The sequence below is a fragment of the Lipotes vexillifer genome, unplaced genomic scaffold (genome assembly GCF_000442215.2).
Source record: "Lipotes vexillifer unplaced genomic scaffold, Lipotes_vexillifer_v1.1 scaffold508, whole genome shotgun sequence".
Lineage (NCBI taxonomy): Eukaryota > Metazoa > Chordata > Mammalia > Artiodactyla > Lipotidae > Lipotes > Lipotes vexillifer.
In genome coordinates, this window is record NW_006793099.1 from 636,187 (window position 1) to 657,218 (window position 21,032).

General features: G+C 39.4%; 1 protein-coding gene across 1 annotated transcript in view; it reads left to right on the plus strand.

Annotated features, from left to right (window-relative positions):
• The window catches only part of PKHD1L1 (PKHD1 like 1), a 152,749-nt gene extending 135,117 nt beyond the window's left edge, over positions 1-17,632 (plus strand). The window contains exons 71-77 of the mRNA XM_007466246.1: positions 1,039-1,106; positions 2,037-2,172; positions 4,986-5,330; positions 11,714-11,865; positions 12,265-12,411; positions 12,750-12,903; positions 17,355-17,632. Coding sequence (XP_007466308.1) covers positions 1,039-1,106; positions 2,037-2,172; positions 4,986-5,330; positions 11,714-11,865; positions 12,265-12,411; positions 12,750-12,903; positions 17,355-17,632 — 1,280 coding nt within the window. The remainder of the gene's footprint in view (positions 1-1,038; positions 1,107-2,036; positions 2,173-4,985; positions 5,331-11,713; positions 11,866-12,264; positions 12,412-12,749; positions 12,904-17,354) is intronic.
• Positions 17,633-21,032: the final 3,400 nt, after the last annotated feature.

Here is a 21,032-nt window from a genome sequence, read left to right on the forward strand (position 1 = left end):
CCCCAAAAAAAAAAAAAAAAAAAAAAAAAAAAAATAGCATATGCATGTAAAACTGGTCACTCGGGATTATATTCTCATTCTTCCATGCTGCTATTATATATATATGTCAGAAATACACCTTTGGAATTTACTTCAGAGATCACAGCACATTATCTAAAGTATCTTCAATAATGTCAACTATGCTATAAACGGAATTCAGCCGGGATGATTAACTTTATATACGCTATGTCAGTGGAAAAAGAGTATGAGGACAAGCAGAAATCTCATAATATAGATTTTCTTTTCTAAGAGTATGACATTTGAAAGTCCCAGAGTAGAACGTGAAGAAAGGACACTGATAAGAGGAAGCAGAGAGAGGAGTAAGGAAAGGAGACACCTGAGAACGGCGATGATAGCAGTTCCGTCCTTTCAGCTGCTCAAGATAAAACCTTAGAATCAGTCTTTTTTTTTTTTTGGTACGTGGGCCTCTCACTGTTGTGGCCTCTCCCATTGCGGAGCACAGGCTCTGGACGCACAGGCTCAGTGGCCATGGCTCACGGGCCCAGCCACTCCACAGCATGTGGGATCTTCCTGGACCGGGGCACGAACTTGTGTCCCCTGCGTCGGCAGGCGGACTCTCGACCACTGCGCCACCAGGGAAGCCCTGGAATCACTCTTGATTCCTCTCTTTCTCTCACATTCCTCATCTAGTCCCTCTGCAAATCCTGTTGAGTCTTCCTTCAAAATAACCAGAATCACCACTTCTCATGTCCAGCGCTACCATCTGGTTTGAGCCAACATTATCTCTTCCCTGGATTAAGGCAGTTGCTTCCCAACTCCTCCTCCTGCTCTGCCTTTGTCCCCTTTGCTGTCTGTTCTCACCTCATTAGCCACCAAGATACCTTCAAGACATAAGTCAGAGCAGGCCATTCCTGTGCCCCAGACCCTGCAATAATTTCCCTGTTGGCCTTTGCACAAGAGCCAGAGTCCTCACAATGGCCTACAGGGCACCCTGAGACTCTCCCCCAACCCTTAGCTCTCTGACTTCTACTCCTCCAGCCATACTGGGCTCCTTGCTGTTCCTCAATATACCAGACATGCTATCACCGGGGCCTACGCTTCCAATGGTGAGTCTGCCTGGAATATTCTACTCTGGGTGGCTGACTCCCCCACCTTGTCAACTCCCATTCTCCTCAGTAGGTCTACCCTGACCACCCCTCCCTGCCTGGCTCACCCAATTACTCAGACTCTGATCTACCTTTTCTTTTTTTCCATAGCACTTATCACCTTCTAACATGCTTCATACTTTAATTTTTATTTTTTCTATTATTTATTGTCTTTCCTTATTCTAGAATGTAAGCTCAAATAGGGCAGAGACTTTTGAGAGTTCCTAGAATAGTGAATGAAAGAGAATATTTTTAATTTTAAAAATAAAAATGGTAACTCTGAAGTAACGTGACTGTTAATATTCTGAGCCTCTGCAAACAATCTCAAAAGAAGATTCCAAAACTACCTGTAGCTTATTAGATTCCTTATAAATTCCTCCCCACCTTTGCAAAAGCTAAGTCTCCTCACTTTATGATTATACCTGATAGCATGAAATGTGGGGAATGAACATGAAAAATGGCCAAAATTGAATGAGGATAGTTTTTTCACTGACTTTTTTTTAGTCTTATTACCAAAATCAGAGATAAGCATTTTTTTCAACATTAAGTGCCTAATTGTGTGTGGTTGCATTGTACAGAGCACTGCTAACTCTCCTGTTTCCCCTGCCCCTAGAGTTGAAAGCCTGTATTGAACATTATCTTTTAAAGGAACCCTTTCTTTAATTGAGAGATTGTCCTCTAATATTTTTTTCTTGCATTACATTCTTTTCTATGAATGGTTGAATGTAAATCTGTTTAAAATTTTTAACTCAATATGTATCCTGAATCCATAAAAGTTAGTTTTAATATTCTCCAGAAGGCATGTATAAAGGATATTTTTTAAGTGCTAAATTCTAAATATTCTGTTTCATTGTTCTCTTAAGACGCAGAAATGTTGTTTATTTTTAACAGGCTGTTCTGGTGGGAATTTTTTTCCCCACACGTCAACGTTTGGATGTCTATGTGAACAATTCATTGGTCTGCCCCCAGAATACAGTATGGAACTCCCAAAAGAAACACTGTGAACTTAATCGACATGTGTATACAGGTATTTCCTCAGAAAAATACAGCATACATTGTATATGTATACTTAATTATGCATAACATTCTTTATAATGTTTCATTATTAATATTTTTAGTTCCTTAGCCCTTGACAAATACAAGAGAAAATAAATTTTTACCCATGGTCCACCAAACACTAAAATCCGTTCATTTATAACATGTGTGTCCTGAAAGATCACTCCAGATGGAATTCTTATCTATCTGCACACATGCAGATAAAAGTTTGTACGTGTGATGGATATTCCTTTGCCTCCTGAGAACATTTACATTCTACACATTTAGTTCACTTATTCCTGCATACAGAAGAGATTTTTTTGCTTAAAATTTTCACCCTATCTCTGCTTTACTTCTGTTTCATAGAGGTCAGAACCTAAGTTCATTGGCAGTCACCAGAAGTATTGCCAAGAAAGCTAGCATAACATTAGTTGAGCACCATGAGGTAAATATTATGACATAAACTCTGGATTTAAAGGAAATATATGGAAGAAGCTAACTTACCCATTTACCAGTGTTGCAAGACCAGGATTTATCTCTATTCATTGAATTTTTTATTAAACAGGTACTAATAAGGCCAATCCATTCCTTTCCACATGTGCTACTTATCATCATTTTTTAGCTGTGCCCCATAATCTTGGCTAACGATTACATAAATGTGTGCTGTAGATCATAATATAAGCTTGACAGGAGAGTATGAATGGATACCCATATTCATTACCATCTGTGAAGCAAGTCCTACTTCTACTAATAATATGAACATCTGATATTTCCAGAGACATTACTATGTGTCAGGCACTGTTCTAAGTGCTTTGTGTATAATAACTAATGGTTACTATATCCTAATAATAACACTTGGAGGTAGGCGCAGATGAGTAAACTGAGACACAAGAGGGGGAAGTCGTTTGCCAAGGTTTCTGTCTTAGCTTGGGCTGCCATAACAAAATGCCGTAAACTAGATGGCTTAAAAACAGATTTATTTTCTCATGGTTCTGGAGGCTGCTAGTACGAGATCAGGGCACCAGTATGGCCTGGTTTCAGTGAGAGCACCCCTCCTGACTTGCAGATGGCTGCCTTCTCACTGTGTTCTCAGGTGGCAAAGATAGAAAGTGAGGGAGAGAGAGAGAGAGAGAGAGTGCTCTGGTGTCTCATCTTATAAGGGCATTAATTCATCATGAAGTCCCCTCCCCACCCTCATGACTTCATCTAAACCTAATTATTTCGCCAAGGCCCCCATCTCCAAATACTGTGACATTGGGGGTTATGGCTACAGCACATGAATTTGGGGGGGCACAGTTCAGTCCAGAGCAGTATCAAAGGTGGTAGGGGCAGAGCAAGGTACCGATCACAGAGAGTCTAGCTCTAGAACCCACGCACTTAGCTATTATGCTTCATTACCTCTTTAGAAACTAAGAGAGTGTGTTATTTTTACATACAAATGATTGCACATATTTACAGCTTAATTTTCATAAATTTTAACTCTTTTTTTAAAATGGTGCTTTTGGTACAAAGTACTCTATCGTTCAAGTCAAGAAAATAAAAATTATCTCAACAGGCAGAATTTAATACAAGGAACTGGTTACACAAGGCTGCAAAACAATACCACCACTGCCCTTTTAGAATTATTTTTTTCTGAAATAACATTGCTTTTAGATAAACATTTTGCTTTGATACTTGGAATGGAAAATAATATCCCTGTATTATGAATCTATACATATCTTTTTAGATTACCCAAAATGTTTATTATTATCTATATCTCTGATTCCTTCCATTACTGTGAAGACATGAGAAAGTTAGCTTGGACAAGTGGTGTATGCACCTGTAACAGTAGCTTGAGAGCAGCTTCAATTTATAATACAAAAACACATTTTTCAGATTCACAGAATGTTTAAGCCAAATTGCATCTAGAACTTATACTAGGAGATATTTTTTAAAATGTAGTAATAATGAAATGGCTTCTTAATGCCATTGCTATGAATGTCTATTACATTAATAAGAAATTACCTCTTTTTTCTAAGATTCTAATTTCTTTTTCTTAGTAAGCCTCACCATGAAATGTGGTAAGAAGCTACATGTCACATTCCAGTATTACTATACAGTCAGACTTTGGGCTTAATATGTGTTTGTGGATTTATTACTTCTTGGACGTTGTTTATACTCTGCCCTGAAATCAGTAATATTTATTCATTACATACATATATATGTATATCTAATCTCAATCACTTTTACAAAATTCAGTGCCCTAGTAGAATTTGTTTTGTGTTGACCGTTTTCAGGCTGAAATGTAAACTTCTTTTATTGATGTAAAAGCCTTCTGAGATGTTTTAGTATATACTTCATTTGTATTACATACTTTTGTCCTTAGTAAAAATAGAAGCACTGAATCATCATTTTTCCTTAAGAGATAGCACTGCATAAACTAGATGGCTGTTAAACTTACATTTTTTAACTACCAAATGCCTTTGATCAAGGCTTTAAAATTCTGAAAATGTAAATAGTGTTACAACATAGACTCCTGGTTCATAATTAGATTTTATTTCTCATTTGTACATGTCTATAGCTAATTGTTTTTTAAAATAAATTTCATGTATAATTATTAATGGTATTATTTTTAAAATTGACTTTAATTTTGCATGTCAGTTCTATAAGTGTTTTTGTTTTTAATATGTACATTTTCCTATGAAAGAATGATAATGTTGAACTTTTTTGAAATTTCCTAGATTTAAACAAATATTAAATACTGCATGGTAATTATGATAATGTAAATAAATTTAACTGTGCTATTTTGGCTTTTTTCGTTCATAGAGCAATTCCTTCCTAACCTGAATTCCACTGTCCTTGGTGAAAACTACTTTGACAGAACGTACCAGATGCTTTACCTTTTGGTTAAAGGAACTATACCTGTTGAAATCCACACCACCTCAGTCATATATGTCTCTTTCCAATTACCTGCTGTAACAGAAGATGACTTTTATAGTTCTCATAATCTGGTTAGAAATCTTGCCTTGTTCCTAAAGATATCAAGTGACAAAATCCGTGTCAGCAAAGTAATACAAGGGGAGAGTCTGCGAAGCAAGAGATCCACGGGACTCACAGTTGAACTGGAGATTGGAGATTCTCCCCCTCAGTTCATAACCAATGACACTACAGGTATGAAAAGTAGACATTTGAGACAGAGTAATGTAATTCAAAACCACATCTGTAAATAACCCTATCAAGGCTTGGTAAACCGGGCCTCAGGAAATCCCACCAGCCCCACATCCTGAACCCTATAAGGGCCTAGAGACCCTTCTCCCTGCTCTACTCCCAAACTATTTTGAATTATGAAGGAACTTCAACCTTTTTTTTGTTATTGTAGCAGTTAATTACTCCAACAAAAGGATTTGACCTAACATAAATGATCCTAGAGCTGACCTTATACCTGAGAGATTAAGGGTGAAAAGAGCTGGTCAGTAAAAAGTGGGAGGTGAGAGGCTGGAGGCTGAGGAAGTAGTTGGTGAGTTTGCTAGATTTGAAGAACTGGAATGGGTCCAATAGGTCTGCAGCAAAGGCATCAGAAAGGACAAGCTGCCAGAGACAAGGCTGAGAAGGAGCAGATGCTAGATTGTGGGAAACCACAAGAAGTTCTCCCCTTTGTAAGCGAAGAGAAGGACAGTGGATGTTTTCCTAAGGGACATAATAGAAGATTCTGAGAGGTCGAGTGGTGGGTTGGATTTCCAGAGTAAAGTCACATATTTATACTACCAAGTGCAAATGTACCAGAATATGTTCTGTCTTTAATTTCTATGATTGACCTAATCAGCCTTACCAGCCATCACCCCGTTCTCTGTCCCTCACTCCTCATACCCTATTTCCTCTTTTAAAAATTTATTTATTTTTGGCTGCATTGGGTCTTCGTTGCTGCGTGCGGGCTTTCTCTAGTTGCGACGAGTGGGGGCTACTCTTCGTTGCAGTGTGTGGGCTTCTCATTGAGGTGGCTTTTCTTGTTGCAGAGCACGGGCTCTAGGCACATGAGCTTCAGTAGTTGTGGCATGTGGGCTCAGTAGTTGTGGCTCAGGGGCTCTAGAGCACAGGCTCAGTATTTGTGGTGCACAGGCTTAGTTCCTCCACAGCATGTGGGATCTTCCAGGATCAGGGATCGAACCTGTGTCCCCTGCATTGGCAGGTGGATTCTTAACCACTGCACCACCTGGGAAGTCCCTCATACCCTATTTTCTAGGTATCAGAGATAAAAATAAGCTCAGCTATCCCATCAGAGGAAATTTTGTTGGCTTAAATTATGATTTCCTTAAGGTGACTCAGTTTGGTTGGGCATTTGGGTAAATGTTCAACCCTTCAGATTTTCTTCCTCTCCATCTGTTCAAGTTGGTATCTGAATACCAACTTGAGGGCTTCCCTGACCTCAGGGCCTCTTGTTGCCCTCTTGTCTTCATAGTCTTTGCAACAACAGAGGTGGTCTTCTCTGCTCTGTATCAGCCTCTCTTGTGGTGCAACTGAACTTTTCTGGCCTCTTGACATGGAATCGCATCCCCAGCTGCTAATTCCCAACTGTACCATTGTCTCTAGTGGTCAAGCACAAGTACTCTCACCTAGGCATACCCCTCTCCAAGAAGATGAGATCTGGGTCTCTGTTAGAGGAATATTACCATCCAGCTAATGAAGCTTAAGATAAAAGACGCTTTACTTGTAGAAGTCCTGGGAGGGGCTTTAACTTTCAAGGCCCTGGGAGAAGGGTCCACTTAATAATGTGGTCAAATAATTGACTATTATTATAAGAGTTGCACAAATAAGACTTGTTCATAAAGAGAGCCTCCACGCTGTATAAATTTCAGACTCAGAAAATCCTGATCTACCCTATTCCTGTCCAGCATCTTTTTCATTATACTCCCAAGCTCTCTTATGTGTAAACTTAGGTACTGGGTGAAGTTCTCATCTTCTGCCACTGGGGGTCATCGCTCATTTCTCCAGGAGGTTTGCTTCTGAGCTTTAACCCCATGCATCTGCCACATTGCTGTTCTGGAATTCTACCAGTTAGTCAGGCAGCAGGTTCTTCCCTTGTGGGGATAAGCCTGTGAAAAGGCTTGCATGAATGGAATGAGATGCTGATCAACTCTTGTTTGTTGAAGGAAACAGAAAGCATAGGCTTGTGCTGCAACCAGATCTTACAGTGATGTTCTCTGCCCAGTCATAGGTTACTTTCCTTCATCAAACTTGTATTTCCTTGTAGCTACAGAATCAGGGCTTTGGGCTCAACATAGTCTGTTAATTTAGTCTAGGAGTTGTAGCAGGTCCATGCCACATATATAGATTGCTCACTGACTCTTAGAAATCCCTGGTAAACTCTTATTCAACATAGTTTTGGAAGTTTTAGCCACAGCAATCAGAGAAGAAAAAGAAATAAAAGGAATACAAATCGGAAAAGAAGAAGTAAAGCTGTCACTGTTTGCCGATGACATGATACTATACACAGAGAATCCTAAAGATGCCACCAGAAAACTACTAGAGCTAATCAATGAATTTGGTAAAGTAGCAGGATACAAAATTAATGCACAGAAATCTCTGGCATTTTTATACACTAATGATGAAAAATCTGAAAGTGAAATTAAGAAAACACTCCCATTTACAATTGCAACAAAAAGAATAAAATATCTAGGAATAAACCTACCTAAGGAGACAAAAGACCTGTATGCAGAAAATTATAAGACACTGATGAAAGAAATTAAAGATGATACAAATAGATGGAGAGATATACCATGTTCTTGGATTGGAAGAATCAACATTGTGAAAATGACTCTACTACCCAAAGCAATCTACAGATTCAATGCAATCCCTATCAAACTACCACTGGCATTTTTCACAGAACTAGAACAAAAAATTTCACAATGTGTATGGAAACAGAAAAGACCCTGAATAGCCAAAGCGATCTTTTTTGCTCCGGACGCACAGGCTCAGTGGCCTTAGCTCACAGGCCCAGCCACTACGCAGCATGTGGGATCTTCCCGGACCAGGCCACAAACCCGTGTCCCCTGCATCGGCAGGCAGGCTCTCAACCGCTGCGCACCAGGGAAGCCCCCAAAGCAATCTTGAGAATGAAAAATGGAGCTGGAGGAGTCAGGCTCCCTGACTTCAGATTATACTACAAAGCTACAGTAATCAAGACAGTATGGTACTGGCACAAAAACAGAAATATAGATCAATGGAACAAGATAGAAAGCCCAGAGATAAACCCACGCACATATGGTCACCTTATCTTTGATAAAGGAGGCAGGAATGTACAGTGGAGAAAGGACAGCCTCTTCAATAAGTGGTGCTGGGAAAACTGGACAGGTACATGTAAAAGTGTGAGATTAGATCACTCCCTAACACCATACACAAAAATAAACTCAAAATGGATTAAAGACCTGAATGTAAGGCCAGACACTATCAAACTCTTAGAGGAAAACATAGGCAGAACACTCTATGACATAAATCACAGGAAGATCCTTTATGACCCACCTCCTAGAGAAATGGAAATAAAAACAAAAGTAAACAAATGGGACCTAATGAAACTTAAAAGCTTTTGCACAGCAAAGGAAACCATAAACAAGACCAAAAGATAACCCTCAGAATGGGAGAAAATATTTGCAAATGAAGGAACTGACAAAAGATTAATCTCCAAAATTTACAAGCAGCTCATGCAGCTCAATAACAAAAAAACAAACAACCCAATCGAAAAATGGGCAGAAGACCTAAATAGGCATTTCTCCAAAGAAGATATACAGATTACCAACAAACACATGAAAGAATGCTCAACATCATTGATCATTAGAGAAATGCAAATCAAAACTACAATGAGATATCATCTCACACCAGTCAGAATGACCATCATCAAAAAATCTAGAAACAATAAATGCTGGAGAGGGTGTGGAGAAAAGGGAACCCTCTTGCACTGTTGGTGGGAATGTAAATTGATACAGCCACTATGGAGAACAGTATGGAGGTTCCTTAAAAACCTACAAATAGAACTACCATACGACCCAGCAATCCCACTACTGGGCATATACCCTGAGAAAACCACAATTCAAAGAGTCATGTACCAAAATGTTCATTGCAGCTCTATTTACAATAGCCAGGACATGGAAGCAACCTAAGTGTCCATCAACAGATGAATGGATAAAGAAGTTGTGGCACATATCTACAATGGAATATTACTCAGCCATAAAAAGAAACGAAATTGAGTTATTTGTAGTGAGGTGGATGGACCTAGAATCTGTCTAACAGAGTGAAGTTAAGTCAGAAAGAGAAAAACAAATACCGTATGCTAACACATATATATGGAGTCTAAGAAAAAAAAAAAAAAGGTCATGAAGAACCTAGGGGTAAGATGGGAATAAAGACACAGACCTACTAGAGCATGGACTTGAGATGGGGAGGGGGAAGGGTAAGCTGTGACAAAGTGAGAGAGTGGCATGGACATATATACACTACCAAACGTAAGGTAGATAGCTAGTGGGAAGCAGCCACATAGCACAGGGAGATCAGCTCCGTGCTTTGTGACCACCTAGAGGGGTGAGATAGGGAGGGTGGGAGGGAGGGCGACGCAAGAGGGAGGAGAGATGGGAACATATGTATATATATCACTGATTCACTTTGTTATAAAGCAGAAACTAACACACCATTGTAAAGCAATTATACTCCAATAAAGATGTTAAAAAAAAGAAGTCCCTGGTAAGCCCTTACATGTATTGGAGTCCAGTATTTACCACACTAGCCACTCAGATGTCCAAAGAAACTGTGATTTATTTCCTATATGTGATCTAAACTGCTTCACACACAACTTCTCCCACTCTCTACTCCCTTAAAGCAGTTTTATCATGTTAGATTTGTCCAGATATAGGCATAATGCAGTCTAAGAACATGGAAATAGGGGCAGGAGGAAGGACAGATCAATGGCCTATTTCCCAGACTTAGACAGGTAGGGTTTGAGGTCTTGAGGAAAGCCCTACAACCTGGCAAGGAGTGACATCACAGCAAAATATTGGGAAGTGGCAAGAAAGATGTGCATGTATTCATAGTAATACTCCTAACTCCCCATAGCCTTCACATAGTGTCAGGAGATCCAGAAGTTCCCAGATGTCCTAGAAAGCAGTGACTTAAGTACTGAGGGGACCTCTGGATAAAGAGTCATGTCAGGAATAAGAGCACTTCAAGTTAAGGTCTTTGGTTTCTGGAAGGCAGTAGGCAGAAATGGATGCCTTCACACATCAAATGGTCAGAGAGAACCTGTTAACAGTGCAGCCTGGTCAGACTGGCCACCCTGCACTGAAAACCAGTGAGGAGAGGTGGTAGTAGTAGTGTATGGACGTGAAGCTCCTTTGTACTGCTGCCACGTGAGCCCTCCTACCTGGGAAACCATCTTGCAGGAGAGTGTGTGGAGGGAGTGGTGGGGGGGAGCCCGCTAGACTGCCATTTACCCCAAAGAGTCTGCATCAACCAAAGAGACCTTTCCAAGGGACAGGGACTGAAATTCCCCAAGGGTGTGATTTTCAAAGTGTTGCGTGAGACCTGCTGCCCAAGAGCGTTGCCTCCTTCCCGAGCACCACTAAGCTGCAGGGCTTAGCCTTCATGGAAGAAACTCAATGATTGAAGTCTGTAAGGCATGACTCTGGATGTGGAAGGTGCTAGAATTGTAGGAACAGTACACCAAAACATCCTGGCTGCGGTTTCTTAAACGATCACTCTGACTACAGTGTGTGGAACGGAGTGCAAGAGGGAGAGAATGGATACAAGAAAGCCAGTTTAAAAGCTGTTTTCGTATCTCTGCTGCTGATGGGTTAGCTAGCATTTGCGCAGTGGAGGCAGATTTAGAAATTGAGAACTGATTAAATGGTGTGGGGGAGAGGCGAAGAAGAAGGGTTCAAGCAAGGGTTCCAGGCTTCAGACACAAGGAGCACAGCGTGTAGAGGTGTCCTTTCATAGCATAAGGAGCGTTAGGGGGGCAGTAGGTTTAAGAGGAACTGCCAAGCTAGAAAAAGGGAACAGAAACTACCTGCCATGTTAGAATTAACCTTAAAAATTGTCAATGTCCAGAGCAAATAACAATTTTTTGTTAGTAATTTAATGCTAACGTTAGCAACTGATTAATTCATACTATAAATTCGATGATGTTAATTATCCTTCCATTCCACAATTAACATTCTATTTTTAAAAAGTGATGCGATGATAGACATACATGATAGTACTTCTAAACAAAAGATGACATAGGAAAGTAGTTTTCTCAGCATGCTCTCACTCATTTTTCTTGAATTTATTTGAATTACCTTTGTTTTTTCTTTAATTCCAGCTTAAGAAACATATTCTACTGAGTTGTTTATTTTCCTGACCTCCTTAGTATGACTTAGTCATGTTTAGCTCATGTACAGTTAGAGAGCTGTAAAATTCTATGATTTGGATGGAGCAAGCAGCACAAACAAAAACGAAAGTGAGATATTCTCACATGTTCTCACTATTCCATATTCTTATAATCCACATGTCATAACACTGTTTCCTCATAGGTCAGATGCAGTTATTTGAACTCCAAGAAACTGCTGGTTCTCTTGGACAAGCTGTAATTTTAGGAAAAACCAGTAGTATCCTTGGATTTAATATCTCTTCCATGTCTATTACCAGTCCTATCCCCAGCCCAAGTGATTCTGGCTGGATTAAGGTAAGAAATTGTGACTAGAAAAATGCATTTTAGCTATTTAAAATGTTGCTTATTTCTTATTTTAACTATTTTTCTATTTCAATACAATAATTTAGAGGGCGTGTCTTTCTAATTTATTGTTGGTTATTTTTTTACAGTATTACTAAAATGATAAAGTAGTTGAAAAAGGAGCATATCTTCTAAAAATTATGTATTGGTATAAAATGTGCTTTGCTTTGACTATTTACAACAATGCTTCATAAATTTGCTCTAGAGGAAATATTATAATAATATTGACTTAATGTATTAAACATACTTTTAAATAAACAATGATATAACATTTAGCCTGGCTAAGATGAGTTTGCTACTGAATGTAGTTTATCATGTGAAAACCACTTCATCACTCATGACCATTTACAGGTGACTGCCCAACCGGTTGAAAGGTTTGCATTTCCTGTTCATCATGTGGCCTTTTTGTCCTCACTGTCAGTGATCACTCAGCCGGTGGCAACACAGCTGGGACAGCCATTTTCTCAGCAACCTTCTGTAAAGGCAGTAGATTCTGATGTAAGTTATAACTCAAAGATTTATTTAAGTGGAAGAATTAAGCTATAAATTCTGGAGGGTGAACCGACTTCACTAATCCTGGTAGACTGGCAACCTAAGGATTGCACTGCCTCTTCAAAGTTGGACTAACATCTATGACTATCACCTTTTACTGTTTTAAAAATGTTTCTTTTCAGTGAATTTGCTCCACTGCCTAAACTCTTTGTGCAGGAAAAGGAGCTTCTATAGATTTAAAATTTGAAATGAGGCATTAAAAGAAATAAAGTTCCAAATATCTTTCTTAAAAAAAGCATGGGAACAGGACAATTGTTATAATTCTCTACTATTTTTTTCTTTAGGGTAATTGTGTATCAGTTGGGATTACTTCACTGACTTTGAAGGCCGTACTAAAGGACTCCAGTAATAACCAAATCAGTGGTCTTAGTGGAAATACAACAATTCCATTTAGCAGCTGTTGGGCCAACTACACAGATCTTATTCTTCTTAGAACAGGTGAGTGTACTATTTTGGATCCTCACATATATACCCAAATTTGGGACAATTATAATTTGCTTTTAATGAACAAAGCAGTCTATACTACACTGGTCAATAAATTATAGAAATCAGAATGTCTGGCTTACAAAAATACATTTAATATGCAAAACAAAGTGAAAAATAAAATAAGCAATTAAGGGAATTAAAACAGGTAACTTGGGCTTCCCTGGTGGTGCAATGGTTAAGAATCCGCCTGCCAACGCAGGGGACACGGGTTCGAGCCCTGGTCTGGGAAGATCCCCACATGCCGCGGAGCAGCTGAGCCCGTGTGCCACAGCTACTGAGCCTGTGCTCTAGAGCCCACGAGCCACAACTACTGAGCCTGCGTGCCACAACTACTGAAGCCCACGTGCCTAGAGCCCGTGCTCTGCAACAAGAGAAGCCACCGCAGTGAGAAGCCCACACACCACAACGAAGAGTAGTCCCTGCTCGCTGCAACTAGAGAAAGCCCGTGCACAGCAACAAAGACCCATCATGGCCAAAGATAAATAAATAAAATAAAATAAACAGGTAACTTGAGGATGTACATCAAAATTATATCATGATTCGTATTTTCTTCTTTATCCACGTGTGTACTTTTCTAAATTTTCTCACAATGTATGTATTATATTTATAATAAGAAAACTTAATATATAGATTTTTCAAATTCAAGAAAAGAAAGGATAATATAGTGTCATATAATTTTAATGGCCCATGCAGGAGTTCAGAGTTGGGCTGGAAGGTGGGTTCTAGTCTTTCTGAAAGCCAATGCAAAGGAGCAAACATGAGCATTACCGTGATTCACAGTCCTCTGCAGATAGACCAGCTGCTGTAGAGAATCACAACTTGCTCTGAGGTCAGAACAGATGTCTCCTATGAGTTCTCATGAAGTATACTCATGATATCGCCAACACGTAAATACAGTCATAACTTCCACAGTGAGGTTTCTTATATTATCTTCATGTGGATTGATGGCATAACTCCAACTGGTAAAAGCTTTTCTACCAAGACAAAAATATGTCCACAAAACAGGTCTCTACTGATGATAGATTATTCAGTATCGAAAAGAATGAAATATACTGTGAGAGCAAACAGCCTTATGATGATGCTTACCCATGGAAGGCAGAAAAAGCAGGTCATCAAGGACAACCCAGAGCCACTGGATCAACCTCCTCTGACGTTCAAACAGTCCCCAGATTTAACAAATTTGACCTCATCATTAAATAGCTACAAACTGAAAAAAAAAGAAAAGAATGAAATAGACTCCTTGTACTGGAGACAGGCCTCCATTAATCTGTTTACCTCAACCTTTATAGGCCCTAACTCCTACAAAAGTTTTATCGTGGTCCTCACTCTTCTAGCCACTGTTATTTCAAACACACACACACACTACAGGTCAGAATAAAAGCCAAAGTAAAGAGTAAGAGAAGTTAAAGAATATCTAACAATAATCTGTTTTATTTTTTCCATAAGAACTAAATATCAAAAGCTAAAATCTTTCCAAAAGAATTTTTTCCTTATTTGTTTTCTCCTCGTGCTTTGATGATGCCCTACACCAGATAAGTTTGATCTGCCTACTGGGCAACAATATCTCAACCTAGAGTTTGATAGGAATCCAGTGGCAATGAGTTCAACATTGTGCTCTGGGACAAGTACCTGGAGTGTCCAGTAAGCCTGGTGACTAAGGACAGAGCCTAATTCGTTAACAGCCTAAATGGCGGTAGGACTGGGACCCTTTTATGGGAAATGAGGAACTTGACAAGAACCCCGCCTGAGAGAAGGTTGCCCACCTCCCCAGGAAGGTGGACTCGAGAGGTGCGCAGTGACAAAGACCCAACCTGAGGATCAAGGTCTCCAAACTACCGCTTCCAAAGGCAATGTCCCAAAGTAACCAGGGTCACTGGAGTGCTGAAGCAGTAATGTAGGTTTTGACGTTTTTATGATAACAAAACAGTGCTCTCCTTTTATCCAGTATATTTTCTTTAAGAGTTCAAAGCTTCCCTTGGAGTGTCTATCTTACTTGCTATGGAGAACAGTCATTGTTTCTAATTCCCTTCCTTCCTGCCTTCCTTATTTCTTGCTTTCTGTCTTGGTTTTCTTCCATCAAGTGTAGGGTTTCAGTTCTCTGGTTGTGTATAGTAAGGAAGGTCAAATATAGTCATCTCTTTATTATTTTTAAATCAGTTAGCCAGTTTTTAGATTAACTGTAAAACTGCAGTAACAATAAAGTAAATGAATAAAGCGTCTTGTAACACTTTCTAGTAGGTATCCCACTTAATTACTGCACTGTGGGAAATCCCCTTGCAGATTAGGCTAGCCTGACCGTGTGGCACCACACCCTCTGCTACTTATAGAGCAAGGCCGGGGCCACCGGGTAGAGAAGGCATGGGTTGTGTTTTCTCACACAGAAAATAAAAATGTGAGAATTAGGTAAGAAAATAAACAGCTGAGACTGCATCTTTTGAGCAATCTGGATTCAAATGATACTACTAAAGGATAATAACATTTCGGACACGTTTATTTAGCAACCTATGTGATACACAGCGCTTGTTTCAGTTTCTAATGCTACTTAACAAACCAGCCCTAAATCTAATACCTCAAAACAAAAACGGGGCTTCCCTGGTGGCGCAGTGGTTGAAAGTCCGCCTGCCGATACAGGGGACACGGGTTCGTGCCCCGGTCCGGGAAGATCCCACATGCCGCGGAGCGGCTGGGCCCGTGAGCCGTGGCCGCTGAGCCTGCGCGTCCAGAGCCTGTGCTCCACAACGGGAGAGGCCACAACAGTGAGAGGCCCGCGTACCGTAAAAACAAAAAACGACAAACAAAAAACAAAAAACAACGATTTCATTTGCTCACAATAATGTGGGTCAGAAATTTGGGATGGTTCATCTCTGTTTGATGATGTCTGGGCCTTCAGCTGGGATGGCTTGATTGGAGTCGTGTCACTGAGGTTTTGATCTTGGATTTTGGCTGAATTCACTTCTCCTCCATGGAGTGGCCTCTCCACTAGCCTACCTTGGCATTCCTCACAAAACTGCAGGAGAAAAAAACATAAAAACAAAGCAAAAATAGCTAAATTCTTCACACATCAAAATCTTTAAGAAAATATATACCTACCACAAAAATTCAGTTTTTTCAAACTGAAAAAAAGGAAAGACTTAAAAACACCATTGTCATGAATTGTAACAGTGGCAGAATATTCTACGGAACAATGTCTATCTACCTTGAAAGTTATAGAATGCATTGCTATAGAAAGCACAATGTGGTCAATACATTCTCTCCTGAAAAAGAAAAGATGAATGAAAACAGAAATTATTTTTTTTAAGATAATAGAAAAAAAACAGAAGAATGAAAACTTTGGAATTATGCCAAGTATTGCACATTCTGCTCTCTATGGTAACTGCTATTTTTTTTTTTTTTTTTTTAGTTTGGCAGTTCACTTTATTTTTATTTTATTTTTTTTACATCTTTATTGGAGTATAATTGCTTTACAATGGTGTGTTAGTTTCTGCTTTATAACAAAGTGAATCAGGTATACATATACATATATCCCCATATCCCCTCCCTCTTGCATCTCCCTCCCACCCTCCCTATCCCACCGCTCTAGGTGATCACAAAGCTTCGAGCTGATCTCCCTGTGCTATGCAGCTGCTTCCCACTAGCTATCTATTTTACAGTAACCACTATTAATGATAGCAGTAGTCCAAGAAGAAATTATGTCATGAAAAAATATATTGGTTAAGTGATATTCAAAACTATGGGAAGATTTAACATATGGATTAAGAAATATTTAGATGAGTGTTTCACACTCTAAATATATCTAACATGTGTTTCCTCAAGCCTGTCTACCTTGGGTAAAAGGAAAGGGAGCACAATCTTGCAACACGAAAATAGCATCTGACTTAAAGCAAATGTAGAAAACAGTTAAAAAATGGTTGAGTCTAAGTCGAGGGCATATGGGTGTTTGTGGTACCATGCTTTCAACTCTTACATTTGAAGTTTTTCGAAATAAAAAGTTCAGTATCCATCCCCACCTCCCCCAACTGAGGCTGCAGCTTCTTCACTCCTCCGTCAAGTGTATGAGGATCAGACAGAGGTTCAGCACCCTCACCTCCCTTCCCTACTGTCCTTCATTTCAAACAGCCTCTGGGCACTAGGAAAGAACCCCTAAGAAGTAGGTACTGATGCTGCAGAAAGAAAATCTACCCAGAGTCCTCCTGCCTGTAGCTCTTGGGCAGATAGAACTCTTCTGACTCTGAGACCCTCTCTATACTTGTTTATACTTTAATTTATTTGACTCAGTTTCCAAAAACACTTCGTTAGGGGTTACACAGTATTTGTAAGTCAATGAAAACCCAACTGGAATTGTACGAAAACAAACAAATAATAAAAGGAAGTCAGACACTGTGATGATTTTTTTTTTGCCCTAGGAAAAAATTTTAAGATTGAATTTATCCTGGATGACGTCGTTCAGGTGGAGTCCAGGACTTTCAGCCTAGCCGCGCAGTCTGTCTCTAACAGTGGCAGTAGCGGCAGCGGCAGTGGCAGTAGCGGCAGCGGCGGTGGCAGCAGCAGCAGTAGCAGCAGCAGCAGCAAAGTGTCTACTGTGGGCACAGCTGCCCAGATAGTGACTACAGTAGTTAGCTGTCTGGTGGGAAGAGTGTTGCTCCTGGAAATGTTTACGACTGCAGTTTTGATTTTGAACTGAATTCTCGGTAAGCACAGTTCACTTTCTCTATGTTTGTCTCCACATACTGAGGTACCAGAAAATGTTTACTAAATAAAGACTGAGTGCAGCATAGCACCACAGACAGAGAGACACGATCTCAGCCATTGAGAAAGTTAGAGCTTCACTGGTAGAGACAAGACCACCCTATGGAAATGTTATTCACACTGTAGGATGGCGTATAAGAGTGCGGGGAATGAGAAATGCAGGTTACATCCGGACACTTTCAGTTGCAAATGGCAGAAGCTCAGCTCCAACTGGTTTAGGCAATAAAGTGAACTCACTTAATTGAGAAGTCCAGAAGTAGTCTGATTTCTGCCACAGTGAGAACCAAGGGCTCAAATGACATCATCTAGAACCTGTGTCTCTCCGTCTCTCAGCTCCATTCTTCTTGGTGGCAGATTCACTCCCAGGCAGACTCTTCATCAGGCGCCCCAACCCTCATGGTACAGGTACCACCAACATCTCATATTTACAGTCTACTGACCCAACAGCTAATCCAGAAAGAGCAAACCTCTTTCCCAGCACTTCCAGCAAAAGTCCCAAAGCTATGTCATTGACTTGGCTTGGGCCACATACCCATTCCTGAACCATTCGCTGTGGCCACGAGTTGCCGTGAATTTGAGATGGGGTAATAATTTAGAAGAATACTGAAGTATTTCAGTAGTAGAAGCCAAGACTAGATTTTAAATTGAAAAATAAATAAGGTCAGGATGAAAGGAAACAATAAGGCTGGTTCTGGGAGTAGCAGAACAACTGGAGGCTGGGACTTCAGGAAGAAATAATCCGTTCTTCCCTCCTCATGGTAGAAACTAATTAGAAACCAGCTGTCAAGGGAGAAGATGGTTTGAAGAGACCCAGCCCTGGCCTCTTAAAGCTAATATAGCAGGGTGGGTTTGGAGCTGAGGGACAAAAGGTAAAAACCAACACACAAGTTATTGTATTTTAATGCCTGTTTTCCTGTCTCCAGAATTCTAATAAAAGTGAAACTTGTTGTCTATTTTATAATAACGTGATAGGTATTGCTTAAGTTCATTTGTTTCTTCCCAGAAGCATTAAAATATAAGGTGTAAGTACTCCTTATTATATATTTGTTCATTTTGTGTTTCCTCATTAAATGCATTTTTTTCCTAATTATCTTCACTTTCTTCCTACTTGTACTTGACAACTTTGGGATTTTATAAAATTCAGAAAATTCTATTTTCAAGTCATTAGTAAATGATATTCTTCTTGGTGTTTTTTAGGACATTTTTTCCAGATAAAAAGTTAACCGACAGCTTCCCCTTTGCTACTAAATAATCTATCATTCTTCAGTTAAGACATAAGAAGACTTAAACACTATTGTCTTAGTCCTTTCAGGCTGCTATAACAAAATACCAAAGACTGAGTGGCTTAAAAAGAACAGAAATTTATTTCTCACAATTCTGGAGGCCGAAGTCTGAGGTCAGGGTGCCAGCATGGTCAAATGAGGCCCCTCTTCTGGGTTGCAGACTTGTCACTGTATCTTTACATGGTATAAGGCGGGGGTTCTGTGGGGTTGCTTATAAAAATACTAATCCCATTCATGAGGGCTCCACCCTCAAGACCTAAGCACCTGTCAAAGGCTCTACCTCCTAATACCATCACATTGGACATTAGGCTTTAAAACATATGAATTTGGGGGTGGGGCATGTTCAAATCATAGCCCATTGATGAAATGAAATTATGGGTTTTTTTATAACTTTGCATTCTGAATTAACAGTATTTTACTTTTAAGAAAGTTATGAAATTACACTAAATAAAATGACAAAACTTGAATGTCAAAAATACAATATATAAGCACCACTATTCTCTCTCTCCATGGTTCCACACAAAAGCACATTAAATTGGTAAACTGTGAAATACTAAGTTTTGCCTTATTAACCATATCATGAAATATTAGAAAAAGTTAAAATTAATAAAACATATTTTTAAATCACACTATATTTTCTTAAAAATATTTGTATTGTTTTCGCTTTTCAGGAAGCAACTGAAGTGCTATTCTGAAGAACAGGTTGAAAACACAAATACAAGAACTGCTTATTTAAGAGGTATTTTGTTGCACAAGAAAAAGTCTGTAGCATTTTCAAGAAAATATACTAAAAATATTTTTGTAATATATAAAATGTATTACTTAGTTTTAATCACAAAAATCAAATTTCTTCAAAATACAAATTTCTTTTGATTCCTTATGTTTGTATGTGCTTATTTCATCAAAGAAAAAAACTTCTGGAAATTTTTGATTTGTAAGCAGATATACCACCTCCAAGTTGCTGTACCAACAAAACATCAAATACTTTAAATAGTTGAAAGAGCTTTCTAGTTTTGACTTAACTTCTTTAGATCAGATTGGAAGCATTCTGAATTTTTGTATGTACCGGGGGATCTGTTTTTCTCTATCCATTCATAAGACTCTAATTTTCAAAGATCTAAGCCATTTTAATTTCTAAGGATTTTGGAGAAATGAGATTGTTTTAGACAATCTCATTTCAGATTGTCTAAGTTACTGTTTTTCAAATCCACAGGAATCCCAGGAATTCTAGATTATCCTAGATTTCTGGGCCTGCCAACACTGGCCAGCTGTGTAAGAAGAGTTTCATTGGTGTCCCTTGTTTGAACAAGTCCAGACTCCTCTGCTTACCCCTCCTTCCCACTCAAAACTGTCACTACTAAGAGTGTGAACTCCTGCAACCCAAGGCTACACCAGAAGAGATACTTATTTTCAAGAGGATAAAATTAGGGAATGCAAAAAAAAAGCCACAAATTAACGTAGCTAAACTAATCAAAAGCTCTCATACTATAAAAATTGCACTTTTTACTCAGAAAAGTCTAAAGGAAATGCTATATTTAGAGGAATAACCCCAATCAAGGCTTTGTGGCCATGTCCTGAGCAAGTAGAGTTGGTATTCACAAAAGTTACCTTCCAGCAGGTGACACTCAGGAAGCATTTGGAAGAGCTGAGAGAATTCAACGAAACCCAGAGCTTTTTCTCCTGTGCACCATTTCCTAGAATGCTCGCCCCAGGTCATTGTTAACCTTGCTTAACAGAAAATTATTAACATTTACCATGCAGTAAATCCAAATATCTTTGTATACATTTGGCATTTTGTTCAGTCAAACAAACATCTATTTAACATTTGCTAGATACCAGGCATTCTAGTGAGACTACAAGGAATAAGACGCTGTCTTCACCTTCCAAGGGTCTACAAGGTAGTTGAGGAAATAGTGGTGGAAAAGGTGATACACAAAACACAGAGATACAGTATCATATGTGAGAGAAAGAGACATAGGGTGCTGTCGGGGCACAGAGGAGGGGCACTTGGCTGGGGGTAGGAGCATCCTGTGAGGATGGAGATGGATGAGG